Source organism: Eubalaena glacialis, chromosome 6 (genome assembly GCF_028564815.1).
Source record: "Eubalaena glacialis isolate mEubGla1 chromosome 6, mEubGla1.1.hap2.+ XY, whole genome shotgun sequence".
NCBI lineage: Eukaryota > Metazoa > Chordata > Mammalia > Artiodactyla > Balaenidae > Eubalaena > Eubalaena glacialis.
In genome coordinates, this window is record NC_083721.1 from 81702946 (window position 1) to 81730044 (window position 27099).

The following is a 27099-nucleotide window of genomic DNA, read 5'->3' on the forward strand; positions in this document are numbered from 1 at the left end:
ATATGGGAGAGTTTGTTTAAAACATGAAATCAGTGTCTAGGTGTAGATTTCAAGCGTGACAGAGCACTGGTTTGCAAGAATAACATCATTCCAGTGGGGAAAGCAGCCCAGCTTTGGCAGCCCTGCTGGCAAAGGTGGATCTTGCATTTACCTGTGCAGGGGAGGGGCAGAGAGGACTCTGGAAGGAATCCTGGGTGTGTGTGCATGAGTGTGGCGGGAAGCTCTCGATTCACACACCCCCGTGACAAAAGGGCAGGCTGGGCCTGGGTCCCTGCCCTTGGGTTCCTGAAGGTTCTTGCTGCCTGGAGTGCAGGCAGTGATCATTCAGGAACAGCCTTCCTGGGCCCAGGGTGGCCAGGAGACCAGCTGTAAAATGCCCGATGGAGAAGGGTGAGGGGGCCTGGCCAGGCAGCTTATGCTCCGCAGCGAATGCTCCGGAAGCCAGGCAGCGTGGCTTTTCCAAGCAGGTAAATGTCGTCGTCTGTGCCCCGGTTGAGGTGCTTCACCATGTTCTTCTCAAAGAGGAGTGGGTGGTAGGCACCCATCGTGCAGGCGCTGTCGAAGAACTTCTGGTAGTAGTAGCACACGTCAGTCTTGCGCTTGGATGGGAGAAACTCGTAAATATCCACCTGGTCACACAGTGTCATCATGATGATGATGCCTGGAGAGGCGAGCAGAGGTGAGTCCTGCCCGACAACCCACCCCAGCGCCCCAGGGTTCTGCCCAGGGAGCCCAGCAGCTCACGCCCCCAAATCTGGGGAGGTGTCTGTCTGTAGTTTCTGAGTGTGATTCCCAGTCTGAGTTGTTCTGGGAAGCCAGTCCAGCAGGCTGTTCCTCTGGGTGCAGGGCCCTATGCACCTTCGTAGGGCTCGTGCTGCCCTGCTCGGCACCCAGGTCAGGGCCTGGTGCACAGCAGGTCCTCCCTAAATGCTAACGGGTCGAAGGGCTCCATCATCAGTCAGTGAACTGATCACTGTCCGAAAGCTATATGAAGAGAGAGGACAGCGTGACTGAGGAGACAGAACCATTCCCTGCAGATGTGACTTTCTAGCATCTCTGTATCTTGGATCAGCCTCTTAGATGGTAATTTGGGAGGCGTTTCTTACCTCAGTACCTGGAGAGACAGCATGGGGAGGGAAGGCTTCGTGCCTCAGGTGGGAGGAGGGGCAGTTGGCACGGGAGCGTGCCGTGGTCTGTACTGATGCGCTCTGCTCAGTCAGGCGGGAGACAGGAGCCGAGAGGGTGTGGCCAGGTGTGCTCTCAGGGAGGGGTACAGAAAACTCGGGGTGCAGACCCAGCAAGAGGCGGGAGACGCCTGCCACCACCCACGCTTGTCCCCACCTGGCTTGGTCATCTCCTGCCGGACACGTCCTGCTTGGGGCCTCAGGTTCTTCATCTGCCCCAAGGGGGTGATCTACCCACTCTTCCTACCACATAGGCTATCGTTAGGATGCAATAACATCATGGCTCTAGACTGCTTTTGTCAGCCGTAAATATAGGGAATCTTTATGATGAACAGTTCTCACTAACAGCAAAACTGTAAACTGCTAGCAGCAACTCTGTTCTAGAAGAATCAGACATGGGAAAAGCCCCACCTCTGCCCTCTGGCTGCCTCCTGGTTCAATGGGGGAGAAAAGACACCTCTGCAACTAACTGATGAAGGCACAGCAGAAGTGCTTCTAGAGATGATGGGAGGGAGCCCTCTATGAGAGAGGGTTCTGGTACACCTCCCGGAGCACTGGTATGGGGCCTGGCCGGGGCTCTGGCCATGAGGGGTGGGCAAGGGGGAAAGCCTGGTGGTGGCGGGAATAGCATGGGCAAAGGCCGGCAGTAGGGCAATGAGAAAGTGTCCCAGGAAGCTCTCCATCTACTTCTGCTCAAAAGGGGTCCAGGGAGAGCCCCCTAACGCACCCATCCAAAAGCGGAAGAGAAAGGTATGAAGACGATGGGATGCTGAAAGCGCCTCCATCTCTTTATCAGGAGATGCCTCTGATAGTAAACATTTATTTGTTCGTTTGCTCAAGGAACATTTAGCTCAGGGCTATCCTGTGCCGGACCCACAAGGATGAGGCAAACACAGTCTCCGCCCTGAGGGACTTTGCAGTCCAGTAGGGAAGGTGGGCGGGCCGGGGACCGTGGGGTGGGCGGGGGGGCGGGGAGCCGTAGGCAGCCCTGGAGGCTCGTGGAAAGCGCCTGTGGTCCAGCTGAACTCAAAGTGAAAGGGAGGGAAGGGCAGACGGGCCGTGAGGGTGGAGAGGTGTGGAGTAGGTCCAAGAAGAAAGTCTAGCCAGCGTGCAGGGCCCCCAGCACTCTGACCCCTGCCCACCCCCGTGTCGGCACCCACAGCTTCATTTGTGGCCCCCAAACCTGGCTAAGCCTCACCACTCAGGCTTCTCTCAGGGCCACAACTAGGGTGGTCACTAAGGTGAACAACAGATTTTTGAAATTCTGAATAAAATATTATTGACTCTTCCTTTTTCCACAGATTCTAATATGGCTCAGGACAATAATGACATTATTATTGACCCTGTCTTTATCTAAAATTTTGATATTTTGTCTATCATAAAATTTTGCATTAATTGTGATTTTTTTTTTAAAGATACTGTATTAAGATATCATTTGTTTCTGAATTTCTTGGCACCTCCTTAAATCGTACACCTGAAGCAAGTGCTTCGCTGGCCTCATCCGAGTCTCAGCCCCGCTCCTCCTGTTTTCTTGCCTTCTCTTGTCTGTGCTTCCCATTTCTCCATCTCCACCTGCCAGATCCTCCCCTCTCCCAGGCCTGGGCCAAGTTCTCGAAGTTCTCAGACTGTCCCTCTAGAAGGGGTCCTCTCTCCTATGGCAACGGGCTGGTCACTCTTTCCTGGCACAAATCGAATGTTGCCGCAGACACCTGACTGAACTCTCCCACTAGACACCCTGAAATTAAGGAGGTGGAGTCTATCTTATTGATCTCTGTGTCTTAGCTGGAACTTGCCTCTGTGTACAAACACAGCAAAAACCTAGCAACTGTTTGGTGAACGAACAAATGAATGAACGAATGAGACCCCAGTAGAAGGCTAATCTATTCTAGAATCAAGCACAAGAGGTCTTTCCCCAGACATGGACTCACCGAGCATCCCAGAAGACGGGGGGTTTGGCTGAATCTGCTCGGGGGAGATTTCTTGAATGACGTCCCACAGCTCCCAAGGCATCTGGGGCTTGAGGATGTAAAAGGGCTGATCAGGATGCAGCTTACGATAACTCTTGAAGTTATCGAAGAAACTGTAGTCGGGATTCTTGTACCACTGAAAAAGAAGGAAGAGGTCTTCTCAAGGAGAGCAACGTGCCAATGCCACTGCTGCCCCCAGGGGGTCATCCTTGTCTGAGGACTTGAGGGGAGGTGGGGAAGGACCAAGGCAGACTCCTGAGGCACAGCCCCTTCATCAGAACAGATTCCGGCCTTCTCCTCCACATCACAGCTCTCACTTGATAGTGGGGGACCCAGCACACAGCCTGTGCTCACCAAGCTTTGAGCTTGTTGACCCTGGAACGGCTTCAGACTTCAGGATCATAGAATCCGGGAAGGATATCAGAGCTGAGAGGGCCTCTTGGCCCTATCTAACCCCACCTCTCTTTTTTAAAGGGGTGAAAACTGGGGCACAGCTTGCCACATCTGTGGATTCACAGTCCTTGACCTGACCCAGGCAAATTTCAGTTCTAAGTGAGATCAGTACAAAACTGGAAACTGAGGTAGTGAGAGGACGGTACCAGGGATCACCAGAGCCCATCAGCTATTGGTGTGTCCAGCATAAGAATGAAGTGTCCCGGGCTTCCCTGGTGGCGCAGTGGTTGAGAATCTGCCTGCTAATGCAGGGGACACGGGTTCGAGCCCTGGTCTGGGAAGATCCCACATGCCACAGAGCAACCAGGCCTGTGAGCCACAATTACTGAGCTTGTGCGTCTGGAGCCTGTGCTCTGCAACGAGAGGCCGCGATAGTGAGAGGCCCGCGCACCACGATGAAGAGTGGTCCCCGCTTGCCGCAACTAGAGAAAGCCCTCGCACAGGAATGAAGACCCAACACAGCCAAATATAAATTAATTAATAATTAATTAAAAAAAAAAAAAAGAATGAAGTGTCATTCTCTCTGTCCCTCCTCCCTAAATCCACTCTCCTGTGGCCACTGCAGCCCATATCAGGGAGAGGCCAACTGACGTGTGTAACAGTGAGAGGGCCGTTCTGGAGAAGCTAGACTCCAGCAGGACTGAGACTCTTTCTCCTTCCCTGGAAAAGCTGATGTTGCAGATCTGGGCCCTCTGCTTAGCAAATCAAGTCCCAGGGCAGGTGACCCCCCCCCCAATACACATATTCTGTTTTCCTCCTCTGTAAAATGGGAATAACCATGCTTCTATCTATCTACTTCTTTAGGTAGCTATGAGAGTGAAATGAGAAGCATCCGGAAATTGGAAGTGTGGGACAAGTGTGGTAATATTACATATAGAAGTGATAGTAACCACTGTCTATTCCTGCTGGTGCCCGTCAGGAATAATTGTATTACATGAACACAATCCACCCCAGATGGTGGGAAATGCAGCCACTGTTACACCTGGTACAGACCACAATTGGGAGACAAATACATGGCAATGCAGGATGGGCATGGAGAGCACCGGTGTAGGACAGGGGTCCTTCTGAACCGCTAGTCCAGCAGTGGGGTGCCCTAAAATGGAAATAGCCAGCCCTCAGGGTGGTCCAGGTCAGCCGTGGCTTTAAAACCCAGGACCTCGGGGAAATCTATAGACAAACAGGTGACTCAATCCCAATTTCCCACGGACACCCACTTACCTTTGGGATATCTGAATGGTAAACAGACGGGTCCCATACAATTAGGATTCCTTCATTGTACAAACTGTCTTTGAGGAAGCGCCCTTCTGTGGTGACCAACTGCAGGAAGAAGCAGACAAGCTGTCACCTGGACATTTACATGTGAATGTTGGCTGGTAGTAATACCTGACACATCATAAGTACCACCTGAGGCCCCAGAGCCCCATGAAGCTTCTGAGTTTTGGTGCAGCACTTAACTTGAGTAAGAAGAAGGCAAAGATGCCAGCCAGAACTGTGTGGACCTGAAAGGACATTTTGTCATAATTCATCAGCCATAGAGCAGAAGGGGTTCCACTCAGATTTCTGAGGTTGTTGGAGCAAGGGTACAGTGAAAATGGCTCTGGGTGTAGTCCCCTGCAGTCATACCTTATATGGGGGTCAGGGGGGTGAGGTTTAAAGTCAGAATCTCATATAACCAAAATGATCTCTGAAAAGCCCTTCAGTCACCTATAAAGTCCAGCACGTAGTTATTACAAAGCATGATGGAGACGGACACAGGCCATGGTTTCTGCAGCACTGGACCAGATGGCAGTATCTGTGGCTGAGCACCCAATGAAGTAGTCGGCTCGTGTGGAGGGACCACGGCATACGCAGAAACATAACGCTCAAACGTGCGAGTCTCACCAGGCTGCGGCAATGCTCGCGTGCGCCCTGCTGCGGAACCAGCCACTGCTCCTCTCCTCCCCACACTCCCAGGCTCCCCTGCTCTCAGGCTGGCCTGGGCAAAATGTGACTGTGATAAGACTCCATGGGATGGATCAGTTTTGCAAAATCCATTAACAGCCTTTTAAAAAAGTATTTACCGTATACGCTTTGACTCAGTAGTTTTACATTTTGGCATTTATCCTAAGAGAAGCTAAATTGGGGGAAAAATTATGAACGGAAATGTTAATTAAAGTACTTATCAAAATATGAAAAGTGTGGCAGCAGAAGGTGAAAACTACTAGACTTATTACAGAAAGACCTGGCTCAGTTCTTGGCTTTGCCAGTTGTCTGATGACTGTGAGCAAGTCAGACAGTCGCCCTAGGCCTAGTGCAGGTAACACTGCCCTGCTCTCTCAAACAGGAGGTGTCTTGAGGATCAAATGCGGCACAGGCGTGAGTGAGAAAGAGAGAGAAGGGGCCCCTAAGGCTTAGCAATGAAAGAAGCTGCGTCCCTCTTAAGGGACAAAGTTGTTTCATGTGATCAGCTGTCAGTCACCTTAAAAAGCAGGTGGGAGATGATGTTGCCCAGGTGTAAAATGAACAAATGGCAGAAATCAAATCAAGGATGGACTGGAATTGAAAGCAAGAATCACAACAGTAATCCCTCCCCAGGAATTCCCTGGCGGTCCAGTGGTTAGGACTCGGCGCACTCACTGCCTGGGGGCCCAGGTTCAATCCCTGGTTGGGGAACTAAGATCCCGCAAGCCGCACAGCATGGCTCCCCCCTCAAAAAAAATCCCTCCCCACCTCGATCACTCACCATCACGAAGGCTGAGACCTAATCAATGTCCCTGCAGTATCTGAAGAATGACTATGGGAAGATGGGTGGTCTGTGCAACCAAGAATGGTAATTTGCCAAGAGCCTCTAAGGTCATTCATCTACCCCGTCCCCATACCTTCCCCCAGATGTAGGAAGGTCCTGGGAGCCTGAAGAATATAATCTCATTTCCTCAGTGTATCTTTGAAACAAGAACTATGGGTGGTGGGCCCACCCTGGCCAGAGATTGTGCAGTTGTACTGGGTGCTAAGGAGCCCCTAGGCAGTCACAGGGTGCCAGAGTGAGGATGGCCATGAGTTAAGTGAATGTTAAGGGACAAATCAGACTAGGCCAAGTCAAGGGAGTGAGGGGGGAGAGGGAAGAGGACCTGGACAGAAGAAACGACGTGTGCAAATCCCCAGATGTGAGAATACATGGCAGAGACTGCTAGGTGTCACCCCATACCCATCCTCTCTTTCCTCCTTCGTAACAGATACCTCAACACATGGCTACCTAAAATAAAGACTACCTGAAATAAAAATTTCCCAGCCTCTCTTACAGCTAAGTATGGCCATGTGACAAAATGTTGGCCAATGGTGTGTAAGCAAGTGTGACTTCCAGGAACTGTTCTTAGAGGCAGGGTTATGCCCTTCCTTGTTCATTCCTCCTTCCTGCTGGCAAAAAGTGGATGTGATGGCTGGAGCCTGAGCAGCCATCTTGGACCGTGAAGTGGAAGTCACGTGTTAGAACGGCAGATGCACAAGGGAGTAGAAGCTTGAGTTCCTGACTCTCTGGAACACCATACCAACTCTAGACTTCTTTTACATGAAAAATACATTTTTATCTTGTTAAGCTAGTGTTGAGAGGTGGGCAGAGTATTCCTGTCACTTGCAGCCAAACCTAATTCTAATTAGTAGAGTGAATAGCTTTTTTGGGAATTGCAGTTTGTCCAGTGTGGCTTCGATACAAAAGGAGAGCCAGAAGGGGTCAGAGAAGTGTAGGCAGGGGCCACACCAGGGAGCTTAGGGTTTCCTCAGTAGATTACAGGACCAGTGAAGGCTTGTAAGTGAGAAGAATCCAAACAGACCAGTGTTCTGGACTAGAGTTTTTACAGAAAAGGAGATCAGATAGAAGTTGCTGCTATAGCCTAAGTAAAAAATGATGGAGAAATGAAGAAAAAGAGTTACAACTGTCAGCTGTAGACTTGCAGACTAACTGGTTGTTGAAAGTGAAGAAAAAAGGGGTCAAGGTGACTCCTGGACCTCAGGCCATTTCCTAAAATGAGAACATGGAAAGAAGAGCAGCTGGTATGTGCCATTGGGAGTGGAGTGGGGATTTGAAGTTCAAGGATGAGGCAACTGACCTAGAGTCCCACAGGTGAGAGGCCATAGGAACTGGGAGGGGCCCCACACCTTCCAACATTAAGCACTGTCCTCTTTCTGTGGAGAACACGGTAACTCACAGCACAGGAATTCAGCGCTATAGTCCAAAGGCAGAGTGCGCATCCTGGCAGACAGGGCTTTGCAAGGTAGACATGTTTGAGCGGGTGACAGGGAGGCCCCAGGGGGAAGCGGGACACCCTCACACTATTTTATACATGACTTTCAAGACTGAACTCTACAATTTCACTCCCTGTCCCATCCCACTCCACCCCCCACTCAAAAAAAGATCTGCCGGTATATTGAAAGTCTAAGCCTTAAGCTATGCTTCTTTCTGTGCAGAGGACCTGACACCAGGTGATTTATCCCTACTCATGAGTTGATTTATCCCTACTCACTTACCTTCTCTGGGCCCCAGGTGCCTTATTTATAGGACATAACCATCCTGTAAGTCCCTGCCTGGGTGACCAGCCATGTCTGGACAACATCTCAGTCTGTCATTTGTCCAACTGCAGCACAAGTGACTTAAAAATAAAGCTCTTCTCAAATGCTCCTGTACTCACCCACATGCACAGTCTGACCTGAGTTCAGGGATCCCCAGGGCCTCATGATGAGGAAAGCAAGTCATTGCCAGAGCAACGGAGCCCCCAAGGAGCACATGCCAGGAAAAGACTACACTTGGGAGATGGACTGTTGCTGTTTAGAAATCTGTTTAAAGTAAACTTTCCAGTCATAAAGTAAGAAATAGTCACTGCAGAAAGTTAGAAAATACAGGAATCCGTGCACACACACACACACACGCACACACACACGCACACACATCTATCTACATACATATAGAAGAAAATAATCATGCATAACTGCATTCTTCAGATATTCCCACTGTGAATATGTGAGTCTTTTTTCTTACCAGATCTTTCTTCCCCTCTGTTATGAACTGAATTATGTCCCCCCAAAATTCATATGTTGAAGCCCTAACCCCCAGTGTAACTATATTGGAGATAGGGCCTTTGGGGAGGTAATTAAGGTTAAACAAGGTCATAAGGATGGGGCCCTAATCTAATAAAACTGATGTCCTTATAAGAAAAGGAAGAGACAGCAGAGATCTCTCTCTCTCCCCCCAACCCACATGCACATGTGATGGCATAGAGAGAAGATGGCCATCCATAAGCCAGGAAGAGCCCTTGTCAGAAACCAACCTTGATGACACCTTGATCTAGTACTTCTGGCCTCCAGAACTGAGAAAATAAATCTCTATGTTTCAGACACCCCATCTGTGGCGTTTTGGCATGGCAGGCCTAGGAAACTAATACACCGTGTGTGTGTGTGTATGTGTAGATATTGATATATCTTAACTACAGAGTTTAGACTTAGTGGTTTTGTTAAACTCAGACAACAGTCCAGTTCGATGTCTTCTCGTTTACCCCTCACAATATTTCCAAGCCCCAAACAAGGCTTGAAAAGGAAGCTCTGAGAGGTTATGAAACTGGCCCAAGATCACACAGCTAGGAAGGGATGGAGCTGGGTTGCAAATCAAGGTATGTCTGACCTCCCACTGTCCTAGGCAATCTTTCAAAAATGTTGAGGGACGATAAAATAAAGTTCGTGTTCTGGCTGCCAGATTTGCAAATTTGCCACAGTTGCAAAGCTAGCTAGTGCTCTAGGAAGACAAAGAGGTCTTCAAGGTCTTCTGTAGACCTGAAAAATGATATGAAGGCTCTGGGCCTTAAGGGAAGGCCTGACCATTGTAAACTGGACCTGGACAGGGAAGTGCTAAACAGAAGGGCACCACAAATTGAAACCCACCACAAACCCCAAATCAGAAGGGCCCGTAATTCTACCTGGAATCACAGAAAAGGTCATCCAAAGAACCATAATATATTAGAGGAAGTAAATGTTGGAAAGTAATTAAATGTTCAAGCAAAGGAGATTGAAAGAATAAGCTGTGAAACTCCCCCACAAAGGCGTACTATGCAGCTGCAACAAAGAATGAGGAAGATTTCTCAGAACTGATATGGAGGAGTTTCCAGACGGTACTGGGAAAAAGCAGAGTGTAAAAGAGCATATATAGTCCACTACATTTTTGTAAGGAGTAAGGTGAATTAAAACATATATATATTTATATATATATTTGTCTTTACAAATAGAAACATAGAAGTATAAATCACACAACAGTAGTCAGTTACCTACAAAGGGTGGTGGTGAAACAGGGTGGAAGGAATTCAGGAGTGAGTAACACTTTTCCGAGTATACCTTTTTGGATAGTTTTGAATTTTGGAAGCATGTTAATATTCTGTGTATTTTTTTTAAAGTAAGGAAAAGAAAAACCTAGAACTGGAACAAAATGAATACAGTTGAATTTCAAATGAATTCATAATCGAAGTGAAGGAAAACAGAAGGACTAATCGAGGTAACTTAGGGTTACCTCATTATTTGGCCATATACCCTCAGTCTTGGGCGGGGTGTGAAAGAGAACTGCAAACAAATCCTAAGCTTTGATAGGTTTGTTTTATGTAGAGATATGCAAAACAATTTTCAAATTACTTCAGATGTACTACAGATATGAGCAAATAAATCAGTGTGCTGATGTTGTTAGAAGGGGGATTCTCACTTTGAAAGAAGGGGGGGTTACAAATACACAATGGGGAAGGCAAGGAATACCTTCATGTGGAAAGACTGAGGTATCAATTTGAGTCTGTCATTTCTAAAATAGGTATCTTTGCATGTATATACATGTGTCTATGTAGATGTGTATACATACACACAGGTATGCATATATGTAAATGAATGAATACACATGTATGTGTATTGTGTGTGTACATGCATATATTTCCTCTACCTGCTGAAAGGGCCAAGAAGCAAAGACAACCTCGTTAGGCATGAACATATCTAGTACCTAGATCTTGGTTTCTAATACCATTTTTCACTTAAAGGAACCAGGGCTCCTTGGGAAAAACTGGCATATCCCAGAACTAGGGTAGGATAGTATGGGGAAATAAAACTTCCCAGGACCTCTCAGCACTCCTGCAAAAAGCCCCAGACTCCTGAGACTCTTTATAAACAATGAGAATAAAATCGATAGCTATTTGTCTAGTTAATTGCTCTTCTCTGACTCAAAACATAATAAAACTTCGCTTGTCTCCCCAAGAAGCTAAATGGTTATAGCTCAGACTATATCTCTAGGTTAATACAAAGATATTCTAAGAGACCATGAAGACAGGAGCAGGAGGAAAGAGCCCAGGAACTTAGGGACAGCTCTAAGTAAGTTTATTTATATTCCAAAGGGCTGGAGTAAGAAGGGGACTCTTTTTCAGGAGGGGAAGAGGACAGCTACCTCCTGCCTTTTATAAGCAAGGGAAAAAAATCACTTATTTGTTGTCCCTTGCTTATAGGGTACCTGGCTACTCATGTAGGATAATTGGCCTGGCTCTTATGGCATTGCACTAGGAATAAGAACTTAAGCAGAGACTAATGCACTTCTTACTTACTCTAAGGTATTTACATAAGAAATCTGTCTCTGATCCAGAACACTTTGTGTGTGCATTCAGGATAAAATTACTAAAGATGAAATATTAAAAACCCAACAGATAGGTTACAAAATGAACTGGAACATCTTGTTATGCCAGAAAGTATAGAAGTATTTTAAAAAATGATGAGGGCATGCATGTCATGGGGAAACAAGAGCCAGCTTGAAGGAACTCCCACTAGCCAGATCTGGAACAAGTTGAACACCTAAGTAGTTCAGAACAGTAATCAATTAGAAACCATTGAAAATATAGGAATCTCTGAGTTCTTACCAATAACAAATACAAAAAGAAAAGAAAGAAGGAAGAAAGGGAGGGAGGAAAGGAGGGAGGGAGGGAAGAAGGAAATAAATGGAGGAGGAGAAGGGAGGCTTCTTGCTTATAATAAAATTCTGAGTGCCAGCTGGATGACATGGAGAAGGGAGAGCTGAAGTTAAAAGACCCATCATTTTTCAGCCATCATAGTAAAGACTGGCTCAGGCAAAAGTGATCAATGAATGTTAAACATAGGAGGGAATTTTGATCTGGGGCAGAATAATGGCAAAGTATTAAAGTGTTCACTCATAGACCGCAAGGGAAAAATGTAATTATACGGTGGCCAAATCAAACAACACCATATCCAAGCTGAAGGGCAGATGGACACTGGATGCCTCCTGATGTGATGCTCTTAGGAGGATACAGTGTCATTTGTGTAGTTTTCCAGCCAGGAATGCAGAAACTGAATTTAATACTGAGAAAGCATCAGATAAACCCTAAATTTTAAAAGACTTTAAAGAAGGACTTTATTCTTCAAAAATGTCAGTGTCTTAAACGACAAAGGATATGGAAATATTCTAGGTTGAAGGAGACTAAAGAGGCGTAACAACTAGATGCAACACGTGATCCTAATCTGGATCTTGTGCTAGAAGAAAAAATATGCCATAAAAGACATTATTGGGGCTTCCCTGGTGGCGCAGTAGTTGAGAATCTGCCTGCCAATGCAGGGGACACAGGTTCGAGTCCTGGTCTGGGAGGATCCCACATGCCGCGGAGCGACTAGACCCGTGAGCCACAATTGCTGAGCCTGCGCGTCTGGAGCCTGTGCTCCACAACAAGAGAGGCCACGATAGTGAGAGGCCCGCGCACCGCGATGAAGAGTGGCCCCCACTTGCCGCAACTAGAGAAAGCCCTCGCACAGAAACGAAGACCCAACACAGCCATAAATAAATAAATAAATAAAAATAAAATTTAAAAAAAAAAAAAAAAAAAAAAAGACATTATTGGGTCAATTAACAAAACTGCAATGCAGCCAGATTAAAGTATGGTATCAGTGTAAATGTATGAAGTTGATAACTATATTTTGGTTACATAAGACAATATTCTTATTCTTAGGAAGTACACATTAAAGTATTATCTTGGTCAGTTCAGGCTACGATAACAAAATACCACAGACTGGATGCCTTAAACAACAGACATTTATTTCTCACAGCTCTGGAGGCTGGGAAGTCCAAGACCAAGGTACCAGCAGATTCAGTTACCAAGTGAGGGCCCACTTCCTGGCTTGCAGATGGCTGCTTTCTCCCTGTGTCCTCACATGGTAAAAAGAGAGCAAGCTCTAGTCTCTCTCCTTTTTTTTTTATGAGGACAGCAATCCCATCGTGGAAGCCCCTCCCTCAAGACCTCTTCTATACCTAATTATTTCCCATATGCCCCATCTCCAAATACCATCACATTGGGGGTTAGGACTTCAACATATGAATTTGGGGGAGAAACATTCAGTCCATAACGTTCTACCCCTGCATCCCCCAAAATCATGTCCTTCTCACATACAAAACACATTAATTCCATCCCAACATCCCCAAAAGTTTTAACTCATTCCAGCATCAACTCTAAAGGCTGAAGTCCAAAGTCTTATCTAAATATTATCTAAACCAGAAGAGAGCGAAACGATTCAACCTGAAGTAAAACTCTTCTGCTGTGAACCTGTGAAACTGGATAAATTATGTGCTTCCTAAATACAGTGGTGGAACAGGCATAGGGTAGAGATTCTCATTCCAAAAGGGAGAAATTAGAAGGAAGAAAGAAGTGACAGGTTCCAAGAAAGTCTAAGCCTAGCAAAGTACATACCATTAGATCGTAAGGCTTGAGAATAATCCTCTCTGGTTTGATGCTCTGCCTTATGGACGTGGTGGGGCATCAGTCCCACCTGCGTGGCTCTGCCGGGCAGGAGTCACTCCTCCAAGGCCCTGGGCAGCTGCCATATGGCCTACTGAGGTCAAGGCAGTGCCCTGCCCCCTTTGAAACCAAGGAGGCAGCCCTGATGGTCTCTGAATCACCATTGGGTTCATTCTTCCCTTGTCTTGAAGAATGGTATATGTTTGCGGTCAAAGAGCTCTATAGTTTGGTCCTGTAGAATCTAAGTCTGACAGCCTGCCTTCATTTTGTCCTGTATCCACACTCGTTCAGTTCACACTAGCAGTGTTTCTGCTGGGGTGGCTGATTAGGTCTGTGGTTCACTCCCACACTGACCTTTTTATCAAATGCTTGTTGGGCCATCCTCTTACTGTTTTTTTCAGAACAAGCTTTCTCATTTTTTGCAATATAGATAAGCTGAGAATTTTCCAAATCTTTAAGTTCTGTTTCCTTTTTTTTTTTTTTTTTTTAAACATCTTTATTGAAGTATAATTGCTTTACAATGGTGTGCTAGCTTCTGCTTTACAACAAAGTGAATCAGTTACACATATACATATGTTGCCATATCTCTTCCCTCTTGCATCTCCCTCCTCTGTTTCCTTTTTGCTAAACAATTCCTTCTTCAATTCATTTCTCTCCTCTCACAGTTTACTAAAAGCAGTCATGAGGAACCAAGCCACTCCTTCAATGCTTTCCCTAAGGCAATTTCTAAAAATTGCCTCAGCTAAATATCCAGTTTCTTCACTCACAAGTTCTACCTTCCACAAAACATTAGAACACAGTTCAGCCAAGTTCTTTGCCACTTTATAACAAGGATCACTTTTTCTCCATTGGTCAATAACGTGTTCCTCATGTGATTTCCATCTGAGCGACCACACCAGAATGGCCTTTATCATCCATATTTCTGCCAGCGTTCTGTTCATGATTATTTGTCTTCTCTAAAAAGAGGCGTTCTCTCCAGCTCTCCTCTTTTCTTTCTGAGTCCTCACCAGAATTTCCCTCTGTCTGTATTTCTAGCATGCCCTTCAGAACTCCTCCAGCTTCTACCAGTTACCCAGTTCCAAAGCCACTCGCACGCTTCCAGGTATTTGTTACAGCAGCGCTCTGTTTCTCGGTACCAAAAAAATCAGTCTGCTCAGGCTGCTATAACAAAATACCATAAACTGGGGAGCTTAAACAACAGATATTTATTTCTCATAGTTCTGGAGGCTGGGAAGTCCAAGGTCAAGGTGCCAGTAGATTTGGTTCCTGGTGAGGGCCCTCATCCTGGCTTGCAGATGGCCACCTTCTCACTGTGTCCTTACATGGCGGAGAGAGAGCGAGCTCTGGTCTCTCTTCCTCGTCTTATAAGGATCCTAATCCCTTCGTCATGGGGGCCCCACCCTCAGGACCTCATCTAAACATATTTCTCTCCCAAAAGCCCCACCTCCCTCCAAATACTATCATATTGGATAGTTAGGGCTTCAACATACAAATTTGTGGGAGAGCTGTAAACGTTCAGTCTGTAACAGATATTTAGGGCTTGATGTCTGTAATGTATACAACTTACCCTCAAATGAAAAAAATATATTATGAAAGATGGATAGACCAGATGATATAGCAATGGGGTAAAATGAAAAAATAATAAGTGAATCTGGATAAATGGTATATAGGCATTCTTTGTATTTGTCATATTATTGCAACTGTTCTGTAAGTTTTCAAGTATTTTCAAATAAAAACTTCAAAAAATAAAAAAAACAAGGAAGTTTGAAGGCAATCCACTGAGTGAGCAGGAGGTTCTTTGGACTATACTTCATTCAACAAATATTTCTTGCACATCTACTACGTAATGGGCACTATCCCGGGCACTTGGGCATTGGGCATCAATGAACAAAACAGGCCCAAAATGCCTCCTCTCATAGTGGGAGAGCTAGGCGATAAATGAGATGGATAAATTATATGATGGGAGTGAGAAAACATGGACTTAGAACGTGTCACCAGAGAGCCAGGAAAGAGCCCTGGAGAGGCTGTTAGGAAGGCTTCAGCCTCATGGGCCTGCCATTGTCCTCTGTGCAATTGTACAGCTCACCTTCTCCTCTCAGGCCTCAGTTATCTCATTTATAAAATGAAACAATCAGGCAAGACCCTGGGCTTCACAAGGGCAGGGAGCATGTCTGTTTCTGTTTTGCTGCTGTTGTTGGCAGCTGAGTTCTAGCCCTGTTCACAAAGTCTGGCATGCAGCAGGTGATCAATAATTCATTCTGAAATGAATGAATGGCTAGTTGATCTCCGAAGTCCTTTTCGGCTCTGGGATGTCCAATACCATTTGGATCACCTTAAAGAATGTCATGTCACGTCAGACATCACATCTTATTCCACAGATATTAGAAGGATAATGAGGAAATATTATGAACAACTTTATGCTAACAAAGTCAATAACGTAGAAGAAATGAACAGATTTCTTGAAAGATATAGACTAACAAAGCTCAAGAAGTCAAGAAGAAACAAGTAACATGAATAACCCTTTATCTATTAAAGAAATATGAATTTGTAGCTAGAAACCTTCCCACAAGGTAAATTCTAGGCCCAGATGACTTTACTGGTGAACTCTACCAAACATTCAGGAAAAAAGTAATACCAGTTCTACACAAACCCTTCCAGAAAATTTTAGACGAACAATTCCCAGCTCACTCTACAATGACAGCATTACTCTGATATCAAAAATACAGACAGACATAACAAGAAAGGAAAATTACAAACCTATATCCCTCATGAACATAGATGCAAAAATTCCTAGCAAATGACGTCAAAGTGTAGACATTTTATGATTGAGTGAGATTCTGATGTAAGCACTGGTTGTGCGTGGTGACCAAGCTGAAATGTGGTGTGAGGTCAGATAGCAGGTTATTTTAAAGATAGCTATTTTCCACAAACTAAATATAGCTTTTGAATGTTCCCTTCAAGATTCAGTAATGCCCTCACAGAAAGAACTCCATGCCAAAGATTTGCCTGGTCTAAACTTCCAGGCCGGGGGTATCAGCCCCACACTGGAGTACACCCTGCTTTTTTTCATTGCAGTAGGAACACAACATGATATCTACCCTCTTAACAAATTTTTAAGTGCAAAATATAGTATTGTTAACTATAGGCACAAGGTAGAGCAGATCTCTAAGAACTTATTTATCTTGCACAATTGAAACTTTATACCCATTGAATAGCAACTCCCCATCTGTCCCTCACCCCAGCCCCTGGCAACCACCATTCAACAATCTGTTTCTATAGAATATTACTCAGCATCAAAAAAGAAGGAAATTCTACCAAATATGACAATATGGATGAACCTGGAGGACATTATACTGAGTGAAGTAAACCAGACACAGAAGGACAAATACTGCACGATTCCACTTATATGAGGTATCTAAAATAGTCAAACTCATGCAAAAAGAATATACTCTGCTTCTGCACTGCACCTTTACTGGCTTTGTGTGTGTGTATGTTGGGGAGCAGGGTGTGTCTTTTTCTCTTCACCTAAATGGAAGCCCTTATGAGGAGGAGAGCATTGCATTCTCCTGCTCTTCCCCCATACTAGGCAGGGTCTTGTGGGAGCTTATTCGATTGACTGAATGGAATCTAGGTAGCTGGCTGCACACCAGATGGATGGGCTACACAAGGAAGAGAAGACCAAGGGCAGCTCTGGCATGTTGAAAACCACTTATGACCCGGAGGTTTGGAGTAAGAAGGCACCCTGTGTCCAATATCATCAAGTCGAGCCCCTTCTCTGTTTCTGAAAAATATCAGCGACCTAGAAAAGCTTAAAGAAAGCTCCGGGGAGTTAATGTGCCGCCAGCAAACAAACCTAGATCCAAATCCACCTCTACTGCTTAGTTTCTGAGCTACCCTGAGCAACTCACTTCAACTCTTTGAACCTTAGTGTCCTCATGTAAAATGGTGTTTGGTGACCACACCTCATAGAGTTGTCATGAAATATGATAAGACAGGTATGGCCCTTAGACAACAGAAGTATTTAGTAAGTGGCACGAGCTAATATCTCAAGATAAGCCCCATTCAGTGATCTGGGAATGCCCTGGGTGAAGTCCAGTCAGCGCATGTACCACTATGCACAGGGTGTAGGTTTTCTCTTCCCAAACCTGTACAGGAGCTTCTAAGGAAGCCACTGGGCCCAGCAGGGGCTCAGCTGAGTCTCACGAAACCTTTACACTTAGAGTCACAATTGAATTTGTTTAAAGACCCACATTTAGCTATATGTGGTTTCCCTATTGAATCTCATAACAACACCTGGTACATACATGCCTGCGTAGAGCTGCTGAAACTTCACGGTATGACGCCGTTCTCTTTAAAAAGCCATCTTCTCAATAAGAAACCACCTCTTTGTTTTCCATGGCTTTGTCACAGGCCAGATGCACAAAAGGCTGTCCTCTGCATCTGAGGAAGCTGGGAGCTGAACAAACAAAACCGGGCCCAGCTGCCGTCCAGAGGAGCTCTCCCTCTGGGAGGAAAATGAGCTGCTCAAAGGCACAATTTACCAAACCCACAGCTATTCCCCCAGGAACTTTGGGGTGCCAGGTGCTGTCTGGGTGCGATGGTGGGGACTCAGTTTGCCCAGAAACAGACACAAAACAGCTGGGATAACCAACTGGGACAAAAGATAGAGGAGACAGACTGCCAGCTTCCTAGGATACCAAGATGAGAAAGGGCCATAATAGAAGGGCATCAGTCACATGTCAGTATCACAAGGAGCAAGGTCACGCAGCTGCCCGTGACCAGTGTTAAAGCAACAGGCTTGATGTTTAGTGCCACTTACAGAAAGAGAGGAAGGAGGGTCAGCATGCCTGAAGAGGATGGGAAGGGCTTTCTTGAGAGTGGATTGGGCACCCTGGGAAGTCGGCCACCCCCTCTTAGCCCTGGCAAAGGGACCATAGCCATCCAGAAGTGCAGGAAAAAATGCTGTACCTCAGTGGGAAACTATGCATTGTCTGCAGTATTCCCTTCCTCTTTATCAGATTCTAATCCTATGAGAGCTGTTTTGCAGCGCTTTGTTAAGTTGTACTGAACTACAGACACGCTTATTCAATCTTGCCCAGTAGAGTTTCAGCTAAATTCCCTCTTCCTCCTGCCCACCTCGTGACAAAAAACAGTTGCATTCCTTTATTCAAATTTTGTACTGTTTTGACTTTTCCTCTGAACCGGTTATAACATCAGCCTGGTTCCCTCCTCATATGAATAAAATAGACACTATCTGTATGATAGTCATGAGCTTACATTTTCCTGAAAATTATCCTTTAATTTTCTCCCTTCTGCTGGGCACCTCTGAAGCGGCCCCAAGCTGGCTGACATCCCTGCTGGGAGCCAAGATGCCCACTTGCCTGGGAAATGGGAGGGCACGGTGACTGCCCAGCAGACGCAGGCAGGCCTTCATGCTGCACTAGTGACGATGGCCACCCTTTACAGAGCCTTTGCTTCAGCATGTGGGCCTCTGAGTGACATGCTCCACGCTCAGTAATCTCACTGGATCCTACAAAGACCCAGCAGGGTAACTTTTCTTATTTCCCTTTACAAATAAGGGAACTGAGGCTCAGAAAGATAAAGCAACTTGCTCAAGTCACTCATGCAGTAAGTACTGAGGGAGAAATTTGATCAAGGTCTGTCTCTTAATTCCCAGGCAACCTTACCTTGGCTTTATTTTCTTTTATTGAGGTATAGTTGGTGAACAATATTATATGTTTCAGTCACAATATAGTGACTGTGTTTAAAGGTTATACTCCATTTAAAGTTATTATAAAATATATTCCCTGTGCTGTACAATATATCCTTGTAGCTTTTTATTTTGTACCTAGTAGTTTTCTACCCCTTAATCCCCTGCCCCATCTTGCCCCTCCCCACTGGTAACCACTAGTTTGTTCTTTGTATCTGTGAGTCTGTTTTTTTTTTTTGTTGTTGTTGTTACATTCACTAGTTTGTTTTATTTTTTAGATTCCACATATAAGTGATATCATACAATATTTATCTTTCTCTGACTTATTTCACTTAGCATAATACCATCCAAGTCCATCCATGTTGTTGCAAATGGCAAAATTTCATTCTTTTTTATGGCTGAGTAATATTCCATTGTATATATATATACCACATCTTCTTTATCCATTCATCTGTTGATGGACACTTAGGTTTCTTCCGTGTCTTGGCTATTGTAAATAGTACTGCAGTGAACATTGGGGTGCATGTATCCTTTCTCAGCATTGTTTTTGTTTTCTTTGGATATATACCCAGGAGAGCAATTGCTAGAAATTAAAGTTTCAGAATCTTTGAGGATTGAGGGTTAGTTCTTCATTAAACACCTGGAAGAGATTCCCGAGAAGGGAGTAGCCTCCCGAATCCGAGAGAATTTTCAGGCCTCCTCCGTGCTCCCTCTCTTGCTTGCAGCTTCCTACTGATCTGCAGATCATACCACCCCTGAGCAAACAGAGCTGGATTTCTCTCTGAATCCACGCTCCCCAACCTCAAAGTGGCTAGCATGGCCTGGAGACCCTACTCCATTCCTCTGGTTTACTCTTTCCTCAATGACAATTTCAAACCTTCTTGGCTCAAACCTCCTCTACTGAAACCTCTCTTCCCCTCAGCCTCCCTAGGAAAAGCCTCCTTTTCTCTGTACCCTACTTTGCAGAGAAAATCGAAGCCCCTTCATCCTTCCACTAGAGACTGCCTCCAGCTATTCCCCTGCATCCTTCTTCCCTTCTGACCCCTCCTGCTGGGGTTAATCCTCCACTAGGCTTTGGATCCACCACTCCCACCACTGACTTAATTATCTCCTCTTTTTAGTATATTCAATTTCTCTATCAACTGGTTTTCTCCTCATTAAATTTGTGTGTGTGTGTGTGTGTGTGACAAAATATGTATAACATAAAATGCACTCTTTTAACCATTTTTGAGTGTACAGTTCAGTGGCATTAAGTACATTCATGCTGTTATACAACCATCACCACCATCCATCTCTAGAACTCTTTCATCTTCTGAAACTGAAACTCTAGATCCATTAAACAACTATTCCTCTTTGCTCCCAGGCCCTGGTAACCACCATTCTACTTCCTGTCTCTAGGAGCTTGACCACTCCAGGGACCTCATATAAGTGGAATCATACAGTGATTGTCCTTTTGTGACTGTCTTCCCATTGACTTTTAAACATACTCAATTCTCTGCAATCTAAAAAATGAAAAGAACAAAAACTGGCCCTGGAACCCTCAACTCGCTACAGCTATTGCCCTATTTCTCTCTGCCTGTCGGAGCCAGCCTTCTTGCAAGAACTCTCCACATTTTCCTCCCTCCCCACTCCTCCACACTCCCCAATCTGGCTTCTGGCTTCACCGCTCTCCCCAACGGCTGTCGCTGAGGCCAACGGTGGCCTCCATTTTGCTAAGGAGAGAACGATGCTTTTCGATCTTCATCTAAATTGGCCTCTCAGCAGCGTCTGATGGCTCTGACCTCTTTCTCGCTGCTCTCATTACCCAAACCCCCTGCATGGACTTTTCCTCTCTCTACTCTCCCTCTAGCGCCCTCATTTGGTCCCACTGTTTCACTGCCACATAGATAGAGACGATTCACAAATCCTCATCTGCAGCCCAGACCTTTCCACCGAACTCCAGTCCCATCTCTATAACCGCCTACTGGACCTCTCTTCACAGACACGTAAAAGGCAGCTCAGATCGACCATATGCAGAACCACAGTTTTTATCCCTGCCGCCCCTCTCTGACCCTACCCCTCACAACCCAAAACATCTCCCAGTACTCCTTTCAGTCTCAGTGACTAGCTGGCCAGTTACACAAGCCAGAAACCCAGGCGCACCTGTGGCCCCCCTCCCTTCACCTCTCACACCCAACCGCACACTAGAGCCTGGTGGCTGCACACGCTGAGTAGCTCTCAAATGCATTCGTTTCTCACAGTCACCTTCGTTTCCACTCTGGCGCAACTGCCAGCATTGCTAGTCCAGACGAGTGCAGGAGCCCCGAAGTGTGTCTGTCCATCCACCGCCCCCACTGCACTGATCAGATGGAAGCCAGAGGGGTTTACAAAATGCAAGTCTGGCCATGCCTCGGAGAAGAAAACAAGCACCGTGGCCTGGCTGCTTCTCACCCTCAGCCTCGTCCCTCTCTACATCCCCACCACCCAGACTCACCTCTTCCCGGGCCCTGGTGCGTCCCAGCTCCCTTCCACACAGGCCTCACCCACGCTGCTGCCTCTTCCCGCACTTCACGCCGTCTACCCTTACTCCTCGCGCGCAGTGAAGACTCAACCTCCTCACTTCTTCCTGACTTCCCTGTCTAGGGAAGATTCCCCTCTATGGGCTCTGGGAGCACCTTAACCCTCTCCTTTGTAGCTGTCTGTTGTGACTTTATATTTGTTTGTATGACTACTGGATGGTATCGCGAGAACAGGGCTGGGTCTGTCTCGCTCACCAGCGCACCCTCCACACCCACCTCAGTTCCGCACTCGTAAATATCAGAGCAGGTAACACGTATGCATAAGTGCCGGCCGCTAAATGCTTTGCGCGGATCTTCTCACTTCTTCCTCACAGCCACCCTGTGAGGAGGTACTGTTATTCTCCCCTCTTTACAGAGACATAAGGAGCTTAGGCGTGATCGTTTAGCTAAGAGAGGCAGAGCTGGTCTCGACGGCAGTCAGGCTAGCTGCAGTCTCCGTACTGACCACTGCGCTCTACGCAGCACCGTCCCTGTTTGTGTTAGGAAGCAAGGGTAAATACACCTTTCTCCTGGGTATTTAGGTACCATCTTATACAGAAGCAGAAGTTAGGCATTAGCATTTCCTGGGGAGCCCTCCAGCTCCAGGTTTCCGTGACTGCAGCACAAGAAGGGACAGGAGAAAGGAGGGAAAGCTCATCCCAACCCCTCTGCCTGATTTTCTAGACTTGCCAGAGTCTGAGCAGCCATGAAGCTTCAGCCTCACCTCCCTCTGTGGTGCAACACGAATCCAGACCCCATCCCCACCCTGCCAGGGCTGTTTGAGTGCCCCCTCGTCTGCTGTGCAGCTCTGTCCTGCCAATCCCACTGTTTGGATGCCTTCCTAGTACTGTTTCTCTAGATCCTGCCCATCTCTCAAAGTCTAGCTCAAGTGCCACTTGCTCCAGAGAGTTTCTTGCCGACGATCTATTTCTTTTAACCTGCCCTCTTATAGCTTATCATAAAAGTAATGTAAAAACCCCAAACACAAGGTTGAACAGAAAACAGGTATTAGAAGCACAGAGAGGCTGCTGGAGGATGTTACAGTGTTAGAAAGTGACAACATCCATCATCATCATCCATATAATAATAGAAGTATTAGAAGAAGAATCGAAAACAAGATGGTGGCCTCTTGCAAAGGAGTTAAGTCCCATCATAAAAAGGTTCCTAGGACTGTGGGCCTCAGATGGAAGGCAGGCCATGCAGAAAGCAGCTTCTGCCCAGATGGTAAGTTCCTGAAGGTCAGGCAGTGAAGAGACTGCTGAGAGAAACAGGGAAGTGGAGGCCTGGCAGAGGGGAGGAGAAATGCATATTCTGCTGGGACGGTGCTGAAAGGGCACTTAGGGTCACTTCCAGGACCCAATCCACACCCACGAGCCCTAGGAAAGTGTACAGAGTCTAAACGCTGACATAAAACCCCCCAAGGCTTACACGTATACTCAGAAAAAAGACAAACATTGGTGGTCGGGAGTGAGGTGAATGGGTTTATAGCCCTATCATGCTATTTTTGATATATGTGCAATCCAGTTTTTTCCACTAATTCAATCCATTAGCAGAACTTTGTGGCAAGAGTACTTCTCAAGTTCCCATTAGTACAGAGAAATCAGCATATGCTACCTGGAAATACTTCAGGAAATGAATCGTCTAGGGGGATTCATGAGGTAATACCTGAATTGTAATGCTGTATTACACATAATTACACTGTGATGCTGTCTTATAATACTTGGATAAGGTTTTACAGCATATAAAGCACACCCACGTGCATTTCTTCATTTACTTTTCACGACACTCCTCTCTCTCCCTGGATATCCTCTGCTGTCCCTCGGGCAACACTCTGGATGTAACCTGCGGCCACAGGGACAGCAGAACTCGGCTTTCTCTGGACACTGGACACCTCCATTAATGCAGACTAATGCCACAGGGGCTTTCCCATGACCACAGTACCAGGCTGGATCATGAAGTCACTGTCTTCTCTTTCTCCATGAGGAATCCGGGACGCAGGAAGGGCAAGGGACTTAATTAAGCCGGTGGCTTTGATGTGCTCCTAGTAAATACATTCTACTTCAGAGCCCATGGATTTTCTCGTGTATACCTCACAACAACCCTGTGAGGAAGGTACTGTTATTCTCCCCTCTTTACAGATGAGTAAACAGAGGCATGAGTAACTTAGGCATGATCTTTTAGCTAAGAGAGGCAAAGCTGGTTTAGACGGCAGGCAAGCTAGCTGCAGAGTCTCTGTACTGACCACTGCACTCCACTCAGCGCCGTCCATGATTGTGTTAGGAAGGACACTTCTCTCGCTGTACTTCTGCACAGAAGAAATTTTACCTGAGAGTTCATCAGGCGAATGGTGGTTTTCGTGCCCACATCTTGTTGGAAGTTGGCTGTGGGTGCCCCATTAAACCTCAGGACTGCATCGTGATCATCTATAAACCACAAGGAAACAGAACACGTCAGCAGTGATGATGATGTGAGCATCAGCAATATGCAGAGAGAGCAGTCTGGAGGGAGAGAGGGCAGGAGGAAGGGGAGGGGCAAGAGAATAACACATCCTAATCTTTATCTCCTCCTGGTACACAGGGGACAATGATCATATTTGTATAGTGCAATCAATCAGGGAAAGTTCCCAGACAGAGGTGACCAACTCTCTGCCCAACCACTGCGAAGGCTAAAGTGGTCCATGTGGTGGTGTTCCCGAAATCCATTCAATGATGCCAGTGTGCCCGGGCACAGGGGCAACGTGGACAGGGCCAGTGCACTACTCATAGTGGAATCACTATTCCAGTTACCAAAGGAGCAAATCAGATTCTCTTGGTATTACCAGTAGGTCATACTTCTATCCCTGTCAGAAAAATGAAGATCCTACCATAAGCTTGGTCTAACCCACAAGTGCAAAGTACCCCATGGCATTCTGAAAAGCTTGCAGTGCACAGCAAATGAAAGAGATTCACTCTGGCGTCCAAGACAGCTCCTGAAGTGTTCCATTTAGGAACACGAGCCCCAGGAAGGGTCACAAACCTGGGTGGTGGCAGAGGTGGAAAAGAGGTCATAGAGCTAAACTAAACCCCATATTTTCTATTAAAAATTTAAAAAGCTCTTTGTCAGAAACAATGTCTTAAATCCAGCCAAGATCAAACAGACCATCTTTTTAAAGATCTACTCACTCCCCAGCTCTGGTTCTCTGTCCTTCTAGCTGTTTAAGCAGGGTTTGGAAGACTTGGAGAAGATTCTCTGCCTGGCAATGACCAATCTGATGGGGGAGGGAACTGATGACTTCTAAGATCTATCCTAACCCTGAGCCTCTGTGATCCTATGAGCGCTCATCTCAAGCTTATTTGATCAAACAAGCTTCGGTTCACCACTGAAATCTGCACAAGATTTGGAGGTCAGCCCAAACCTCTGTTGTTCTGTTTCTCTCTGTGCAGGTTTATTTTGGGTGGTTCTTCATGCACAAAGGTGGCATCAGGAGAAGAGGGGTAGCAGTGGATTTTGGCTCAATGTAAGAGGATATAATGGAAAATACCCACAGAATTAAGGGAAGAAAGCCTCCCTCTTTATTTCAATTCTAACGTATATACCAAACCTCAGGAATCTAGCCATCTCATTCACAAAAACAATCCTATCCTCAATCCCAGGACAAAATTTTTATCAAAATGGTTTGAAAGTTACCTGAGATGCTCATAGTCCAAACATTATCAGATAACAGAACAGGCACACAGAACTGCAAATCGAGCAGGAAGTTTATCTTTGCACAACTCAGATTGCAACAAGTTTTGTCAGAATCAGTCACTGATTTCAAAAGTGCCCAGTAGTAACCACACTAGAAATGTTGATTTATCAGAAACTCCACTTGGTCAACTTTCCCATTTCACAGGTGAATAAACATGAGAGTCCCAGTAGACAAGAATGACAAGCTCAAATGGAGTCACTGAGAGTCGAATAAAAGGACTATTTACAAAGTTGTAGGTCGCGTTTAACAAGATGGACAAGGAAAGGGACCATACCCCAGGGTTGGCCACAGCAGGGAACCAATCCCACCCCTACACCTAAGGCAGCAGGAGGAGCAGAGACCCCATCTGAGGAAGAGCCCACCTGGTGGGAACTGCGAAGGGAATCATTACCCCAGCCTCTCCTCCTCCCCTCTGACTTCCAGGCCTGGAGGGAAAAGGGGAGACACAGGGCCACCTGAAAGGGGCTGAAACTTATAGTCAAGGGAGAGAAGGAGCCTGTGGTTACAGGTTCCTTCTGCGAGGGCGGGGAGGAGGGGGACAGACACCCTGGCCTCACTCTCCTTCTTCTTCTCAGTTTTGTACCAGCGTTACTACTGTCCAGTCCCAAATCAAAGCCAGAGAGCAAGGACACCCAGTTGACACAGTCCAAATTTCTATTTCCCCGGGCACAGAGTCATAGGAAAGCATGGAGAGTGAATTTGGGGGGGGCAGATGGAGAACGCCCAGCACAGGAGGCTTGAGATAGGTCCTTGGTGTTGACCATGAGAAAGGAGAATGCTTTTATTCCTTCAATAAATACTGATTAAGCTCGTACTCTCTGCCAGACGCAGTTCTAGGTGCTGGAGACAATGGTTGTGAGCATGAAATCAGGGTCCTTGCCCTTAGAGACCTCGAAATCTACTGCAAGGAGGCAGACAATAGATAAGCACAACAACCCACATTCGAGATAATTACAGATTGTGATTAATACTATGGCACAAAATAATAACCTATAATGGAAAAGAATCTGAAAAAGAATACACACACACACACACACACACATATATATATATACACACACGTATAACTGAATCACTTTGCTGTACATCTGAAACATTGTAAATCAACTATACTTCCAAAAAAAAAATAAAAATTAACAAAAAATACTATGACACGAATAAACTGAGCTGTGTAACAGAGACCCCGAGGGAATCTCCTTTAGATAGAGGGATTGTTCAGGGACTGTGTCTGAGCTGAGACCCACAGGGCATGGGAAGGGCCCAGGAAAGTAAATTCCAGCCAAAGGACACAGCAGTGTCAAGACCCCAAGGAGGGTAAGGACTTGGCTGGGGACAAGTGAGTGAAGGAAAGAAAAAATAAAAAGTGCAATAAAAGAGGTTGGCAGGAAGCAGATCATGCAGGCTGTGGAGGCCAGGTATGAAGTTTGGATTTTATTCTAAGATTTTTAAAAAATCAATCAAAGAAGAGAACTTTAAAACAGACCACTAAATTTGAGCTCATAAAAAAAGGGATCAGATCCTTGTTTGCCAAACTGTCCTTTGATATTGCTATTGAAAACTAAAAGACTTTCAACCTCAAATAGATCTCCAGGAAATCCCTAGGAAAAATCCACAGCTACTGGGATCCCAGAAAACAAGCCTTGAAGGGGGAAGTCTGTAGAAAACAGGGGCCTCCACTTCTCTGTAACTTAGAACTAGAGAGCAGAAAAAGATGCAAATTAGAAAAGGAAGAAATAAATGCACCA

General features: G+C 45.9%; 1 protein-coding gene across 3 annotated transcripts in view; it reads right to left on the reverse strand.

Annotated features, from left to right (window-relative positions):
* Positions 1-339: 339 nt before the first annotated feature.
* The window catches only part of ST6GAL1 (ST6 beta-galactoside alpha-2,6-sialyltransferase 1), a 137678-nt gene continuing 110918 nt past the window's right edge, over positions 340-27099 (reverse strand). For all 3 annotated transcript variants that reach the window (XM_061194361.1, XM_061194362.1, XM_061194363.1), the window contains 4 exons: positions 23953-24050; positions 4823-4921; positions 3113-3287; positions 340-661 (listed from right to left, as the gene is read on the reverse strand). In XM_061194361.1, the coding sequence (XP_061050344.1) occupies positions 414-661; positions 3113-3287; positions 4823-4921; positions 23953-24050 (620 nt within the window). In that variant the 3' untranslated portion in view covers positions 340-413. The remainder of the gene's footprint in view (positions 662-3112; positions 3288-4822; positions 4922-23952; positions 24051-27099) is intronic.